This window comes from Thunnus maccoyii, chromosome 6 (genome assembly GCF_910596095.1).
Source record: "Thunnus maccoyii chromosome 6, fThuMac1.1, whole genome shotgun sequence".
NCBI classification, from domain to species: domain Eukaryota; kingdom Metazoa; phylum Chordata; class Actinopteri; order Scombriformes; family Scombridae; genus Thunnus; species Thunnus maccoyii.
In genome coordinates, this window is record NC_056538.1 from 4223371 (window position 1) to 4241047 (window position 17677).

Genomic DNA, 17677 nt, shown 5'->3' on the forward strand with positions numbered 1-17677 from the left:
ACCACACCTACATGCTACTGAAACCCTCAGGTCAACACGGGAGCACACAAATGGCTCCTGGTCACTTCAGCTCCTAGTGATGCATTTTGGTAAAATGCGGCTCATGTGATGTGTTGGCACTGCACTGCATGTGTAAATCTGATCTGCATCTCTTCTGTGATTTGTCATGGCTGGCATATTTTGTTAACTGCTCACTAATCAATTAACATAGGCCCTGACTAGATCCATTCTCTGCCTTCCCTCCCTCTCATCTTGTGACTTCTCTTATGTAAATTTATGCTGTTGTTTGGATTACTGTTAAGAGAGAAAAGAAGATGAATCATTTTCACTAGGTAGAATAATTATAATGGGCTACATTCATTGTTGAAATATCTCATCTGTTGTCAGTGATACTCTGCAGAATCAGACAATGTGTCATGGATTCAGTAAAGCTCTGTGTAGAGCTAGAGCTCTTTTATTTTGTTTAATTTGTTTGGCTCACATTAAGAGAGTGCGGCAGCCAGCAGAAACAAAGTTTGAGATCCCATATTTTTGTGATGGACAGGTGGGAGTTTCAGGCTCAGTCTGCAGAGAAAAAGTACACTTAAGTCATAGATGCTGAGTTGAATAATGTCTAAAAGTTCTTTGTCCCTGTTTTGACCACTTGCAAAAATGAGTTATTTTCGTCTCAGACTGCATGTCAGTGAATTGACATCGCAGACTGTCGGGTCCTTCACAAGTGCTACAAAGCCCCCGAAGAGCCTTCACACTCAAAGACTCAACCTCCCTGCTGCTGACAGATGCACTGAAAAACTTAAACTTGTCAGCAACTACATAGTGACATAGCAACAACAGGACGGACGGACTCTCTGGAATACACAGAATATATGTTTCAGTGAAGCCGGCATGGTTTTTATTTCAGTGTTTTAAATGCAGATATACTGTAACAAATATTTTGCAATTAAGATTTTTTCCATATAGTGTTTGTACTATAACTTTATTAGTCTACATTCTCTCTGTAGATCTCTAGGTTGAAGAGTTGAGTGCAACTGATGGAGGGAAGGATCAAAGGACCACAGATCTTTTTTGCAAAATATATTTTTTGATGTAAATAACCATCCCTTGCCTCCTGTGTATTACATCTAATTTACCACACACCAGTAGCTGTGCTGCAGTAGAAGCATGTTCTTCATGGCTGTCTGCTTGACTGAGCCCAGTGTGCTTTTAGTTGTACCCAAAAAAAGCGCTTCAGCCATGCTGGGAAAATGTTTGAAACAATTTTAAGATTTAAGAGTCAAGGTGTCATGGCTTTGCTGTTAGCCACCACGCTACTGTGAGAAAAGTCAATGGCTTTAGTATGATCCGTGTGTGTGACAAGTGTTTTTTTTTCTGTTCATGATGTAACCTCTGATGTTGTGTGTGTGTGTGTGTGTGGGCCTCCGTTAGGATGGAGAGGCACTGGAAGCAGGAACCAAAAAGTTTGAGGACCTGGAGTTTCAACAGTTGGAGAGAGAAAGCAGCCTGGAGGAGGAGAGAGAAACCATCAGCCAGCAGCTGCTCCAGGAAAGAGCAGAGTACCACAGCAATGTGGCCAAGAGGAAGGTGAGAAAACAGGGATACAAGAATGTCTCTGTTATGATTTAAACAGTGTGGGGGGTTTTTGTGTAAGAGGTGAAGCTGATGGTGGCAGATATTTAGTCTGAACAAACACATGCCAAAAATCCTTGGTATTAAAAAGAATAGTTTGATTTGCATTTTCCTACCGCAGAGGCAACATCAGGACATGAACTCAATATTGTGCTTTTAATCACAGCAACATAGTGTCAGTGATTTTAGTCATGCATTCATTTTGCCCTGCAACACCCAGTCCACACAGGTATTTAGAGAGTTGTAGGACATATGCAATCGTTTCTCTCTGTGCTGTTTTATTTAGGAGAAGGTGTCCGCTCTGGAGAACCAAGCCAACCAGCTGGGCCTGCAGGCATCTCAGGAGTGTGAGCGGCTGGCCAAAGACAGAACCCTCACACTGCAAATGCTCCAGAAGGTACATGACTGATTAAAATAATGTTTCACTCAAAGTGTACAGCTTCAGCTAAATACCCAGTCTGTATTTTATATTGAAATCTTGCTTTTGGTGCACTTTCTTCATAAGCCCTTTAAGACTGTATGTCTTAATGTTCCAGGAGAAGGAGAGGCTGTCGGCCCTGGAGAAGAGATACCACAGCTTGACCGGAGGGAAGAGCTTCCCGAAGTCCTCCACAGCAATGAGAGAGGTGAGAGAACTACTGAACCTCTTTTGTTATCCAGTGAAAACACATGCACACAAACACTGCAGTGCTCCTGGCCTGTAAACAGAAGGCAGCTTTGATATCTCATGACTGACTCCTCACCACCTCTTTAATTTGCTGTGGATTGTTGGAAGTGTAAAGCTTTTATGTTCTAACTCTTCATCACTTAATCAATACTGTGTAGAGCTAACTCATCTTTTATTACACACTATATAACTGGACTAATGTTTTTAACTCAGATATATTGACGTATTGTCTTTTGACAGCCCTAGCTGAAGCTGTAACAACTGGAGGGAAATTACAAAACAGCTCTTCTTAGACATACAAACTCTTTAACGAGCACCTGTATGAAAAGCACTTATCCCTGAACTGTTAAAACAGGAAGCGCTCCATATCAGCGAGGCTGACCTGTTGCTGGAGGATCTCCACTCCTCCCAGTATTCCCTCTGCCGAGCTTCTCCCTCCTACTTACATCCCTCCCCTCACTGTCAGTTGTACCCCAGCAGCCCTACAGAGGTAACCGGACTAACCATCGCTGCATGAAGCCCGCTGCTTCTTTCTGCTGATCACCCATCACACTGTTAATGTCCTGGTCACACCGTGGCTGTAACTGTACCTGTCGTCTGTAACTGTGCTCTCCCAGGCGGCTCTTTCAGATAGAACATAGTTAACGACAACTATGTTAAAAGAGGCGCCAGCACAGTAGCTGTCAGTTCACGCTGGGTTTTGTCTGTTCAGAGCTCACGGATGTAGTGGATCCACCCAAAATGAACCCACATCAAATCTCACTTTGGTCACTTTGTATGAGCAGGGGAAAGAGGAAAAAGCATGAATCAGTTATATTTCCTTATGATGATCACATTTTCAACATCTTTAATTTAACCACTACATCACTGGTTGAGCCATGCGAAAAAAAACCAACAAAGCACCCGTGTGTGATCTCCTGATTGTGTGTCAGCCAGATGTGTTGCTCGGTGTGTTCCTGTCTGTCTGTCACATGCACCATGCACCTTAAATTACAACATGTGAACAACCAGGTCAAATATGGGCCTATTGCTTTGCTTGCAGAAAAAAAAAAACAATCTCAGAAATAAGAAAAAGTGCAAGGCTCTGTGCTTGTGTGTGTGTGTGTGTTAATGTACTGTACACAAGCGGTGCAGTGCAGCGTGTCTTCATGGCTTCTCATCTTGTCTGACCGTTGCTGCTGTTGGCCGGCGCTCAGGAGTATATGAAGCTGTCGGATGTCTATAAGATGTACGGCAGCAGCGGCTACCATGAAAGCAACAAGCCCACCTGGCATGGCCACTCGTTTGCCATAGATGCTGCATTAGCTGGCGCCAGCGAGGTACCATCACTTCCTGTCTGTCTGTCTGTCTGTCTGTCTCCTGACTTGCTGTGCTCTGTTTCTGTCTCGACTTACTTTCTGCTCTTCTTTCTCCATTCTTCCATTTTCATGTCATGTTGCTCCCTCTGCTGGTTTGCTGTTAATCAAACTGACTGTTCTGCTGGCTTCGCTGTTTGGTGTAAGCAGCTTGTACTCACCGAGCCTCTGTAGCTGTTAGACTGAGGATGTTTGACTGGATCTTATCAGCAGTTCAGAGGGTTTAATTAGTGTTGGACTAATACATGTAGAGTTAGACTGAGGAAAAGCAGAAGCTGGTATTCTCTATCAGTAACTGCAATGAGTAACCTCAATATGCCAAAATCAGTGTTATGAAAAGTAAATAATTGTATAACATGTTGGGCTGGGCATCATTTAGATTTTTTTGATACTGTTTCAGAATGAGACCTGAGTTTTTATATTGGTATATTATGTATTTATTGATTCCTCACATTGAGGTATATAAACACATTTTTCTACAAAATCCCCTTTTTCAGATTTTTCTTGACTGTTTTCTGCATCAATATTTCATTTTAATTCTAAACACAGGACAGCCATTAAAGAACTTATACTGTATAATATACAAGAGATTACAACAACTATTTTATATAGACTGTCCATCTGATGCACTGCTAAATGGAGAAAAACAAAAAAAAAAGTTTTTGTTTTAGATTCAGATTTGACTTTAAAGGAAGTTTAAAATGCTGACGTCAGAATGAACAGACTTTATCTGTTAGATGTTACAAAATTGTACACGCATGCAACGATTCTCTCACAGCGTAGCTTTCGCCTCACAACTTGGTCCTAAACTGGAACCAAACAAACACATTAAGAACTTGATAACAAACTCAATTATTACCACGGCTGTCATATCAGTTATTCAGCGTGGGAAGTTTGAAACAGTACATGGAGTTGTGTCTCATGACCCTGCATGGAGTGGCACCTCCTCCTTTAAGCCACTTAGTCAAAGTCATGGACAGCACCTCCAGCAAAACAAGGACAATGGACAATCAGCCTTTTCTGTGAGAGCAGCAACCCAGAGTACTGTATCTACATATGGAGAGTTCAAACCTACTCAGATATGTATTCATGAATGATGATTTACATCATTCATGATCGTATTGCTGGTTTAAGATTGTCAGGACTAAATGTTGTGATGCATTCTCTCTCCTGTGTTCATTGCAACTTTTTGCACCGTCCCCTATAAATAAACAAATAAACAAACAAATATACAATACAGTCTGAAATTACCATTGCTATGGTTTAAATGAGGAAATATTTTACCAGTTTTTCAATTGGTTCCCAGTGATACCCAGCCCTTATAACATGGGCAAAAACCCAGGATAACAATCAATATAAGACAAGTGAAACTAATCAAAGCGTCGCATTTAAAGAACAGTATTGATGATGTCATATACTATAAGTAGTATGATAGTAGGCCGGTGTTGGCTGTACAGTATATATCTCTCTAACCCTGTTGTTGATGGTGTGTTTTGTGCTGCTATAAGCTGTGTGTCAGTGTGTCCTCTCCTCCCCGCGCTCCTTCATGACTTGATGCAGAAGTGTATTTGATATGTTTCCCTCCTGCTGCCTGTCTCGCTGACCTGTCTGTCTTCACTCCTGTTTCTCCTCCTCCTCTCCTCTCCTCTCCTCTCCTCTCCTCTCCTCTCCTCTCCTCTCCTCTCCTCCTGGTCTGTTTGTTTGTGTGTGTGTGTGTGTGTGTGTGTGTGTTGCCTTTTTGGAAGGAGTATGTGACAGTGGGCCAGTTAAATCAGATGTATGGGATGCCAAAGGTGGAGTCGTCCCCTACCTCCCCGCTTCGCCAGCCCCTGCAGTCTGGAGCAGTAGACCCCGCCTTCTCCTGCCTCCCCTCTCCTCACGGCTCCTCCCTGTCTCTCTCTGTGGAGGTGTGTGCTGTCCTTCATCCTTCCTCTCCTGCCACATATAATCTCTGTGGGTGCACTCCCCTCCCCCAGTCTTACTCTGCGTCTGGGACGATATGCTGTCATGTCACCGCACTTTGACCTGGAATTATAGAACTCTTTCTTTGTCTCCAATCTTTATTTGACCTGCTCTCGCTTCAGTTTCTGCCTTCTTCAGACAAAAGATGTTACAGTCAGTCTACATTGTTGTAAGTGTTACAGGTCTACATAGGATAATACTTTTTTCCTGTCACTATTGAAGCCATGGAGACTCTAAACCCTGTGATGTTATTTTTCAGAGTCGGCAGCTCTTACTATCTGTTGTACTGCAGGTTTGCCTGAAGTCACAGACTCCCATTGTTTTCAAAGATCTGCTAAAAGCGTCTGCCAGACACACACAGCTGCTTTAACTAATGTAATCCATCACTTTCCACAACACATTACAGCATTAGTTGCCAGTCATTGTATTAAAATGAGCCTGTCGTTCCAAAATTAAACTTGAATAGCCGCTTTCACTGCCACCAGGAGAGCATTAAAGTCTGTGCAATAAAGTTGTATTGAACACGGTGATTAGCTGCATGATAGTCATGTTAGGAGTGACTGTATTATGTAAGCAGCAGTCAGCTGATTTTAATGAGTTTTGAGAATAATAGAGATAAAACAGACAGCAGGAGCTTCTGACTGAGAGGAAAAAAACAATCAACCATGTTTCATTCCTTCAGATGTCTGTCGTTCTATTCAAGGATTTGTCAGGAATAACCTTTATGTGGAGTAAGTCAGTCAGTGTAAAAAGTGATTAGCTGTAACTCAAACTGCAGAGATGTGTATAAGTGTCCAAGGACAGATTCATTTAAGTAAGACATGAAACAAGATGAAAACTTTAATGTTCTTGTGGGAAACTGGGTCATTGCAGCGGAAACATAGAATTAAAATACAGAAATGTAAAATAGGGATATAGCAGCCAGAGGGTATAAAGCATAATGCCGCTGCAACAACGTGTTGAAGATATTTAAGAACAATTTTCAAAGTATAAAACAAATGTTTCTACCCACCTCCTACTGTCTTTGAATGCTTTCTAATCTCCTCATTGTCTTCTCTTCTTCATTTTCCTTCTTTTCTTCCCTCTCTATCCTCTTCTATCTGTTCCTCTGCTGCTTCTCTTTGTGGTCTCCAGTACCAGCCTGAGGGCAGCAGGCCTCACCTCCCCAAGCTAGATTTAGAGCAGTGGTACCAGGAGCTGATGGCTGGCTCCAGCCAGCTCTGTCCTCCCCCTCTGCCAGCCAAGGCACTGTCAGGCCGCAGGCTTGCGCTGCAGGTAGAGGGCCTTCTTTCTCCTGTTTTTTCCCACCCATCCTTTTGCTGTTTCTGTGTGCTGTGATGCCTTTGCAAAGCTTCAACCTGCTGCTTTTGACTCACATGCAGAGAAGGAGCTGGATCTGTGTGTGTGTGTGTGTGTGTGTGTGTGAAAGGAATAAAGACAAAGCCTTTACATGTCAGGTGTTCAATAATGCTGCATTTACATCATATGGAGAAGCTTCTTAGATAATACAGCTCACCTCAGCTTGCAGATGGTGAACAACTCTGTCAGTACATGTAAACAGCAACTATTACTGTCTGACAGATAAAACCAAACTGGATTAATGTATCATTTTATGAACACAGCTCTTGAAAGGATGCACCAGGTCACAGCTGCATGCTGGAGGTTTTTTTTTACTGTGACTGAAATGTAAGTGTTTGCTTTGGTATAAAACATAAACTCAGTTTATGTGTGTTTGGAATAAAGCTGAGAGTAACTGCCTGCAGCAGGTTGAGTCCACTAAAAATGTCAATCACCACATGAAATAAGTTTGAATGTGTGAAGACATAACTTTGAACCATAAAGATACTCCCATAGTACATGAATGCAGCATTAACTTAAGTAGGCCTGATCAAAGAGCTGTTCAATGGAAAGACCTGTTCCAGGTGTGTGTGTGTGTGTGTGTGTGTGTGTGTGTGTGTGTGTGTGTGTGTGTGTGTGTGTGTGTGTGTGTGTGTGTTAAACTACAGTCTAACTTGTGTATTGTCTGCAGGCTCTTTGATATTTTTTCAGTCAGTCTTTGATACTGAAATTAATAATTCCAGCATTTTATTTTAACAACATCAGCGATCTGTAGCACTCACAGCATCATGCTAATCATGCTCATAAGCATCGTTCTCCAGCAGGTGCTTGCAACTCATCCATGGTGGAGTTGTTGTACTCATAACATCGTTCTAAAACACTACATCTGTCATCACATGGGTTTCATCAGCACCTCCTGAGCTTAAGCTCTTCATCCTGTATGTTTGCTCCTTACTCAGGTGTTCCGCTCCAAGCTGGACAGTGATCCGGGACATTCTCCTTATCAAGCGAGATCAGGCTCTGGATCCCCTCTGCAGCACGGAGCAGCAACACTAGGACGCAACTCAAGCTCCAAGGTAGACTAGTTGTTCATTTCCATATTGGATGTATTGTGTTCATCAATACTATCAATCACACTCCTCCCTTGACGCCAGAGAAATATTTGAACTCCGTCTAAACCTGCTTTTGGCATTTAATTCAGATATTTTATCTGCTCCCTGTGACCCAGCAGAGCCCTCTGCTGGCAGCCAACAGCACTGGCAGTCTGCCCAGGAACCTGGCTGCCACCCTGCAGGACATCGAGACGAAGAGACAGCTCGCTCTGCAGCAGAAAGGTAACAGTCTGCACACTGCTCCGCCTGGAGCTGCACTTTACAATATCCAACACTTCTAAACACACTGTTCACTTATTGGTTAATGATGCAGTAACAACAAACTGAACATGACATGGATGTCCTGCATTAGATACTCATTAATGGAGAATAATTCACTGTAAATCATTAATGCCATTAAAAAAGTCATTTATGCATTCGACCATAGTTATATGTAGATGAAATCAATGAAAAAAATTCTCATTTTCTAGGTTGAATGTTTCTAAATTATTATTTTTATTTATCATGTATTAAATGCAGCTCAAAGTGTTTAACATAAAAAAAAGAAGACAAAGAAAAATGGGAACACAAGCAAATGAAAAGGATTCCTGCATGATCAGCCTCTCTGAAAGCAGAACAACACTTATTCTCATAGAAACAGCTATTTATTCAAAAGTTAAACGACCCAGTGATCTTTACGTCACATTTGCAAGATAGCGAAACAGGAACATGAGTTAAACTTGTATTAACATTATTTAACCATGGCCTTGTTATAATACTGTTGTTATTGAAAGAAGTGGAGCATAAAACGGTAGAAAAACACATCTAGCAGATGCCAGTTGGCAGATCAGGAGAGAACAGACAGACATGTTTAAACTTACCAGAAGCCCTACAGGCCTACCTAATGAACTGAATGCAAATAACACAAGCTGTTCATCATTACTCAATCCTCACCTCACACAAGAGATCACCATTATTTACCTTTCTCGTGTTCCCTTAAGTAAAGTCATGTCATGATACTCATTTGCAAATTATTATTATTCATGTTAAAAAAAATATAATACCACCATAATAATACAATTATGTTCCATCCTGTAGCTTGTAAATGTGATGTAAAGACCATCGGAGTCATGCAGCAACATGTAGGTGTTTGCATGTGATAATCATCATATTTCTATGAGGGTGAGGTGGTGCTCTGCTTTCTGAAAGCATGATCAAGTACATGCAGGGTCCTTTTTCTTCTTCTTTCTTCTAAAAGTTACAAGATAACACAGAGGAAAAGACAATATAATCAACATGAATATATGTTCAGTAATTATGAATGAATTAGTTAGTGTTGGTTATTGTGAAGTGTTATTGCGCTCTTCTTCACAGAGCTGTATGTGTGTCTTCAGTGTGTTTTAGAAAAATAACAATGTTCCACCTGCTTCGGTGCAGTTTGACTAAATGGATCAGAGGAAAGTGGTCTGTGTGCTGGTTGTTTTAGCTCTGCTGGCTGACACCCACAGGTGCTGGGTAGGAAACCCTGATTGGTCACATTTGTCAGCGTGTGCAGTTGAGTTTTCTCACGTCTGTCTGTGTGTCTCTGTCTGTGGACTTGTCTTTTCCCGGCTGCCACACCACAGAGCCCCAGACCTCCAGACAGGCCACCGTAGAGGAAGGATCAGCAGGTAGACCGCTCAGCAGGAGTTGATGGTTTCTGATATTTTGTTCAGTGGGATTCATCCGTTTCTTTCATCTGCTGTCTTTCTACACGGTGTCTGAAATGAGCCGTTGATCTCTCCTGCCAAAGGTCAACCAAAGAAATGCCGAGACTTATCGGTCAAAATGTTACCCAACCTGTTTTATTGCTTGAATCACTAAAAAATGGTTAATTCCTCATTGAGATCAGTTAGGTTTAAGCTAACATGTGGATAATCAACAATCCAGACAAAAGAGAAGCAGATATTTAGATACCAGCACGAACAGTCAGGAGCCTGTCTGAAGGCTTCAACATAAGCAAAGACCAAACAAAGATGGTATGTACCAAAAAAAAAAAAAAAAATCAAGTCTTATCCAAAACTTAAGCCAATCTGGCAGCTTACTTCTATTGATTTATCCATCAAAGGTAACATTTACCACAACTTGACACTTGGCAGGTGTTAATTTCAGACTCTTCACCTAACCCTCTTCTCGCTGTCTCTTCCATCTCTGATGTGTCATTAACTCCTCTCCCCTCCAAAGATTTCTTTTCATCTTTTCTTTTGTCTGTAACATTGAACACTCTTTCTTCTTCCATCAATCTTCTATGAACGTTGCTGCTGGTGGAGAATAAATCTTGCATGTTCAGGGTTGAGTGTGCTCCTCCTTTGAGTTATCGACCTGGGCGCCTCTTTCCAGATGTATCTGCCCATTATTGGGTTCACAGCAGCATGGATTTGAAATGTGGAAAGTTAGATAGATGTTTTAGCTTTTGCTCCAACTTTGTGGTGATGGGACTTTTTGTAATCACGCTCTGGCTTGTGGTACTTGGAGAGAACATATACTTGTATGTGTGATGCATGGTTTATGGTCTGTAGTTTCTGGGCTGGTGATGGTTGTACATTTAGTAGCTCTAGACATTTTGGATGCTTGGGATGATCAACAGCTAGCATGTTGGTTTACATCTGGTGATCTCCCAGCTCTGTAGGAATCAAATGGACCTTATTATGGCGATCATAATAATAATATTAATAAACTTTATATGTATAGAAACTTTCCCAAACAAGGTTTAAAAGGTGCTTTACAGAGTTAAAACAGCAAACAACAGGAATCATGAAAGTGTTCATTGTAAAAACAATAAGAACAATAGAACCACCAAGAAAACACTTAATGAAATAAAGAAATAAGACATAAAATACAGTAGTACAACATAATGATAAAAAAAATTAAAAACAATTTTTAAAAAATGGTGTGGGAAAGGTAAGATAGAAGGATCACAGGAAGGCTAGACTATAAAAGTGTTTTTTAAGAAGAGATTTAAATGTAGATAGACTTTGCCCTCCTAATCCCCTCTGGAAGGTTGCTCCAAAGCCCTGATGGACCTCAGGGCCCGTGGCGGCACATGGGGAATTAAAACGTCAGAAATATAGCTTCGGGTTAAACGTTCCAGGCTTTAAAGGTGATAGGTAAAATTTTAAAATCAACTCTAAATCTAACAGGCAGCCAGTGCAAAGAAGAAATGATAGGTTTAATGTGCTCTCATTTCCTGGTACCTGTTAAAATCCTGGCAGCTGCATTTTGGATTAATTGTAGAAAAAAGAGGGACTTTTTGCTGCGGACGGAGAAAAGGGAGTTGCAATAATCTTAATTTACCTGTGATGAAATAAAAGCATGAATAACTGTTTGAGGGATTTTGGTAGACAGAAATTGCTTAATTTTAGAGATTTTCCTAAGTGGAAAAAACATGACTGTACGACATATTTGATGTTCAAAGTGAGGTTACTGTCAAATAAAACACCAAGGTTTCTACACTGCGGAGTATTAAGATGAAAGTATGAACCTAGTATGTTTGTGCTAGTATGTGCCAACAAGAAGTATCTCAGTCTTTTTTGAGTTAAGTTGAAGGAAAATTTGAACCATCCATTTATGAATGTCCTTGAGACATTTTATAAGCAAAAAAATGCCATTGAAGTTATTGGGGTCACAGCGGAGGTAAACCTGGTTATCATCTTTATAAAAATGTCTGAAAGGCAACATGTAAATGGTGAACAGAATGGGCCCCAGTACCGAACCTTGAGGAACCCCACTATGCAGCCTAGTTGTGTAAGACCTAGCCTCAGCAATACCAACACAGAAAGTCTTGTCTGTAAGATATGACCTAAACCATTCAGGGGCCGTGCCACTGATGCCCACCCATGGCTTTAAACGGGACAAGAGGATACATCCCCATCTGTACAAATTTGCTGAATTTGGTTACCAAGTTTGAATGGGGTCTGTAGGATAAGGGATATGCGAACAGTTGAGTGTCAAAGTGACAAAGGTTCCAAAACAGTTCAAAAATTCCTCCCATCAACTGCTGTTATAAATTTTAATACTTAAAAAAATTATATAAAATCACTGAAGCATGTTACAATTAAGAAAAGTAATAGCATACATCTCCTGAAGAAAATGTACGTTTTGATCCTTAAACAAAGTTTGTAGGACAGTAAAGAAAGAGAAAGAATTAGTTAGATGCTCATCCACTGATAATAAGGGCTCTATCTCACGAGGGATAGTGTTAAAGGCTTTACTAAAAATAGTGGCAGAGGTAGAATTAAAAAAAATCTAGACTCTCACTGTGTACGTGAGCAGCTAAAACAAGGAGGTAAAACCAAATTGAAACTTACACAATAGTGATCAGAAATACAAGGATCAGAACGTGTCAAGTCAGATAATGTAAGACCGTAAGATAAAACGAGATCAAGAGTATGGCCCTGACGATGAGTGGGCCCAGTCAGGGAGAGAGATACATTAAAAGAATCAATCAGGGATAAAAATGCAGCACTTAGACTGTTAGAGGTGCAGCAGACATGAATATTAAATCACCTAGAATTGAAAATCTGTCATATCTGGCTAGGATTATTGATAGTTCTAAGGATTCATTTATAAAGCCAAAAGAAGATTTGGGGGGTCTGTAGACACTGGGTATTCCCCTTAAATAAAAGTGCCTCAAAGGACGAAAACAGTTGTAAGTCAATACGAGAAAGATTTAAATTATTTCTGAAGAAAACAGCTACCCCTCACCTCCTTACCAAAAGGTTAGGTTGGAAAAGAAACAAATAGCCAAGAAGAGAAGCTTCAATTAGAGAAGTAAAATCATCAGGTTGCACCCATGATTCTGTTACTATAACAATGTCCAGATTCTTTGAAAAAATGAGATCACAAATGACTCCTTTAACAGAGATCTTACACTGAGTAGCTCTGTCTTGAATATATTTGGCATTTTGGCTTGTGGGCAGTGGAGGAGACACAGGCCGGCAGGGAATGTGAATGAGATTAGATGGTGTGACCATACGGGGAGAGAGACGGCTGAACACTTGTTTCTTCTGATGCTGGTCACAACAGGAATGGTAATCACAGAAAAAGCCAGCAGGACCCCGTACTGTTGTAAAACGGGCTTTTCTGATGAGAATTTACAGTGTAGAAGGGTTCATGCTGACGTGTGCGTCAGAGAGAGTTAAAAGCTATATAATGGATAAAATTAGAAACTAGTCGCTCGGTTCCTTTTTTATTTTGGCGGAGGTCGATCAAATCCGCTCACCAGAACTCGCCCTCATCTCTCCAGGTCATCAGGTTATCGAAGAGCAGCGGCGTCGTCTAGCTGAGCTCAAGCAGAGAGCGGCGGCGGAGGCTCAGTGCCAGTGGGAGGCGCTCCACGGCTCGCAGACCCACCTCCTCACCTCCTCTTCCCCGTCGCCCTCCTACTCCCCTGCGCTGAGCCACAGCTCCATAGGCCCCCCTCCTCTAGTACACCACTCCATCCTGCACCACCAGCCCCCATCAGCCGGAGAGCAGCCCTACGACACGCTGAGCCTGGAGAGCTCTGACAGCATGGACACCAGCGTGTCCACAGGGAACAACTCGGCCTGCTCGCCAGATAACATGTCCAGGTACCACAGACACACTCACACATATACTCAGTCACAGGAAGGAGTGTAGTGATACAGAGGTGACAGCTGTGCACTGACTCCAGCTGACAGATTTATGTTAGTATTTGGAGACTGTGACTGGATCTTCTCAGTCTGACATTGTTCTTATCACCCAAAACCCATGTCTGGTCATCATTCATTGTATCATAACACACATTTTACCTGCTAAAATTCAACATGTTAGCTTGAAGCCTCGCAGCAGATGCCACAGCGTCAGATTTAATACACAACAGACAGACAAAAGCATTTAAAAGGACACACAGGCGGCTAATCTTCCCACACTGCTCCCCACCAGTTAAAGTCCTTATCCATAGGCTGGGTGATTTGGAGAGCATCTGTTAATGTGGCCAAGCTGTGAGCTGTATTACAACAGCGTTCACCACAGCATGCTCTTAGCAGCAGCCGTCATTCATGACTCCTTTACAGCTCTCAAGTGCCAAAAAAAAACTCTCAGTGATATGTTCTTAGATGACTTTAATTGGATTTGCTCTGTAATTAAAGGTGCACAGTGGAGACTGCCAGCTAGGACAGGAGAGAGAGAGAGGAAACCACAAAGCAGACAAGATTGAGACAAGACACTGACTGTATCATCCCATATAGGGATGAACCAATCTGACTCTTTATCTCCAAATACTGATTTATTTTTCTCAAATGTGTTAAGTTTATGTCATTTATAAGTATATCAAATTAACCTCACTGGTGAAGTCATCGGGGTCGTTTTTATGTAAGGTGACATAAGGCTGATATAAGCTGTTAGGAAATACTGCACTTTTACAGAGTTCTGCGACCTGCCATTGAAATGCTAGTGAGTTCTAGTGAGAGTGAGGGACGTGGTGGGCAGATAGAGACAGACAGCAGATGTGTATATTTCAACAGATCCTCATAGCACTTAAGATTCATTCTTCAATCATTTACCTGCTGGATGTGCGTATCCACAGCAGGATATTAATGAAAAGCCTCAAATTTAATACTCTAATGTGAATTCAGTCAGTGTCAGTGTACGTGAAAATGTTTCACAGTGTTATTTTGGCTGTTGTTGCTTTTGTTTTAAAGGAGAGTTTTTTTTATTTATGCTGTTTTTTACAAGAACACATCCACAGGGTAAACACTGAAGAGTTTCCTTGCATTGTTTTGTTTTTGTATGATGAAAATGTCCTCATATGTACAGCAGGGACCACACTCACATATAGTGTAAAATAGCATTGCTTTGAATACTGCAAAACATTTATTTATTTATTTTTTTATCAGGATGTAAAAGTCTGGTCTCTCTGTGCTTGTGTTTGTCACCAGTGTCGGAGGAGTGGATGCGCTGAAGATTGAGGAGATGGAGAAAATGCTGAAGGAGGCACAGCTGGAGAAAGCCAGACTTATTGAATCTCGGGTAAGACTTCAACTTCAGAGGGGAGTTTATAGAGCGCAAGAACTCAATTATCCTCAATCCATACCTCTAGACCGATGAGTCCTCGCAGAGCTGCTGTCGATAGCTGAGCGTGAATGTGAAGAAAAGGCAGCGACTTCATCTCTTCATTCATTTTTATTGACTTCTGTATCAAATACCTTCATCTCTTTGTGCTCTGATGAAGAAGCTTAGGCTGAAATAAAAGGCTAATAGTGTCTTATTTTATAGTGTATGTGTGTGTGTGTCTGTGCCTTCAGATGTGTAAAGAATGAGCCGCTGTGGTAGAGCTGCACAGTCGCCAGCAGTGCGAGTTTGTCGGCGGCTGCCATCTGGAAAAATGTACATAAATGTATGAATGTGAAGCCGAGCCTGAGCTGAAGAAGAGCATGTGTGTTCTGCAAACCCTTTCCATGCTGTAGATCAAAAAAATATTTAATGAAAGCACGCTCTCCTCCAGGAACGAGAGAGCCTCACTCGCCGTCAGATGCTGGAGGAGGAGAGGAGGAGGAGGGAGGAGGCGGAGAAAAGACTGCAGGATGAAACTTTCCACCGGCAGCAGCTAGTGGAGAAGGAGGTCAAGATGAGGTCCAAGAACTTCTCTCAGGTCAGTAAAATGAGACATAATTGAATCTGCATGGTTGGAAAATGACAGGTCTTCACTGATATGGGCTTCTGAGGAGGGGAGTTTCTGGTGGCTGATATTTTGTGTCAGAATTCAATATCATCACATTTGACCATTTTCATAGCAAAATCACCCTATTTTCAGTATTTTTTTATCAGAATCAGAACCACTACAGGACACCATATCTCTCCTTGGAAGACAAAGATGCAAAAAATAAAAGATTCTCCTGTGTGATGTGTGGAATCTGATCTCATTATTTGTTCTTGATCAGTTCAAAAACTGTTCCATCCATCATCTATTTATGTCAGACAATAACCCTCTTCTTTTTTTTTTTTGCTGTGTCCAGGCCCGTCCCATGACTCGCTACCTGCCCATTAGAAAGGAGGAGTTCGACCTACGCACCCATGTGGAGACGTCGGGCCACAGCGTGGAAACCTGCTACCACGTCATCCTCACTGAGAAGATGTGTAAGGGCTACCTGGTCAAGATGGGAGGCAAGATCAAGTCCTGGAAGAAACGCTGGTTCGTCTTTGACCGCCTCAAAAGGACCTTCTCCTACTATGTTGGTAAGAAATGTTGGTAATGATGCTCAGTCTAATGTGGTTTCAGTGATTTGTGCTACGCGCTCTGCTCTGTACGTCTCTGTACGACTAGTTTGAATTGTCATATTTTGTCTGCTCATCAGTCGTACATTTTTTGTTCATGTGGCCGAGCACATGTCTCAAACTCAAAACCATACTGGCCTGAAAATAAAACAACCCTGATCATAAGACGACCTAACACCTGGTTTTGGAAAAAGACTTCTGGAAGATAAGAAACAGATTTTTTTCAGATTTATGTTGGGAAAGTTTCCTAGAAATAGTATTCGTCCAAGAAGAAGAAGAAAGTCATCAACACTGCTGCATTTTCTCTCATAAAAAGTGAAAGATACAGTCTGACACACACTTTCTCAGGCTCTTGAAGCCGTCAGTTATTTCTCCAGCTGTTAGTTTGGAGATCGTCATGGTGAAATTCTGTGACGCCTGTAACTGAGTTGTTTGACAGATGATTCAGTCTGTGTTCAGGTCCATAAAGATGTATAAAAACACTTTTGACTCTTCTCACCGGTCAAATAAATCACCCATAATGCTACATAATGCTTTACTCTCTCTATTAAAATGTTACATTTGAAGGGCTGTGAGTTTGAAAACACACACACCTGGAGATGGCTCCTAGCTGCTGGTCTCTGTGGAGAGACAGGGAGTGGACAAAATAACGGCAACACCACACAGTATAATGAATCAAATATAATACTGGAAAATATTGCTTAAAAAAACAAGCTAGTGGTGTTTATTGCTATGTTACTGTATTTGATTGTTGTTTTGTCCACCCTTTAATTGTGGCTCATGCATTCAAATTCAACTGATCAGACTTTTGTCTGCTACAGCATATGCTGTACATATGTGCTCTGTTAATCACTTGTCCTGTGTTGTCCTTGAAGAAAAAATCTGGAACCAAAAACTACATTATATTTTAAATTCTTTGGTTTCCCCTTATTTCAGTGAAATACTGTTCGGTTATCTGTCTACGTACTAGATGGAGTCCTCTAGAGCCGCAACGATTAGTTGATCAGTTGATTAATTGGTTGATGTGTAAATTCTCTGATTACATTCTCAGATGTGAAATTTTTCCTTTTTTTTAGTCTTCTGTGACAGTAAAACTGAATATCTTTGGGTTGTTGACTGTTGGTCGGGACAAAACAAGACATTTGAGGACGTCACCTTGATCGACATTTTTCACCATTTTCTGACATTTTACGGACCAAACAATTAACCAATTAATCAAGGAAATAATTTACAGATTAATTGAGAATGAAAATAATTGTTAGCTTCAGCCCTAGAGTCTTTATTTCCACACAGTAAATGAAATGTAGCATAAAGCGATAACATGTTGTTCTATCATAGGCAGAGCAGACGGTCACACTGAGCCT

The 17677-nt window shown here is 41.3% G+C and overlaps 1 protein-coding gene across 15 annotated transcripts in view; it reads left to right on the forward strand.

The window, feature by feature from the left end:
* The window catches only part of phldb1b (pleckstrin homology-like domain, family B, member 1b), a 105848-nt gene that overhangs the window by 80249 nt on the left and 7922 nt on the right, over positions 1-17677 (forward strand). For 6 of the 15 annotated variants that reach the window (XM_042414792.1, XM_042414794.1, XM_042414796.1 and 3 more), the window contains 13 exons: positions 1426-1581; positions 1913-2023; positions 2163-2252; positions 3490-3612; positions 5394-5555; positions 6745-6885; positions 7908-8024; positions 8177-8282; positions 9665-9709; positions 13324-13648; positions 14978-15068; positions 15544-15690; positions 16055-16274. In XM_042414792.1, coding sequence (XP_042270726.1) covers positions 1426-1581; positions 1913-2023; positions 2163-2252; positions 3490-3612; positions 5394-5555; positions 6745-6885; positions 7908-8024; positions 8177-8282; positions 9665-9709; positions 13324-13648; positions 14978-15068; positions 15544-15690; positions 16055-16274 — 1834 coding nt within the window. The remainder of the gene's footprint in view (positions 1-1425; positions 1582-1912; positions 2024-2162; positions 2253-3489; positions 3613-5393; positions 5556-6744; positions 6886-7907; positions 8025-8176; positions 8283-9664; positions 9710-13323; positions 13649-14977; positions 15069-15543; positions 15691-16054; positions 16275-17677) is intronic. The other 9 variants (XM_042414801.1, XM_042414799.1, XM_042414788.1 and 6 more) reach the window with 8 other exon arrangements.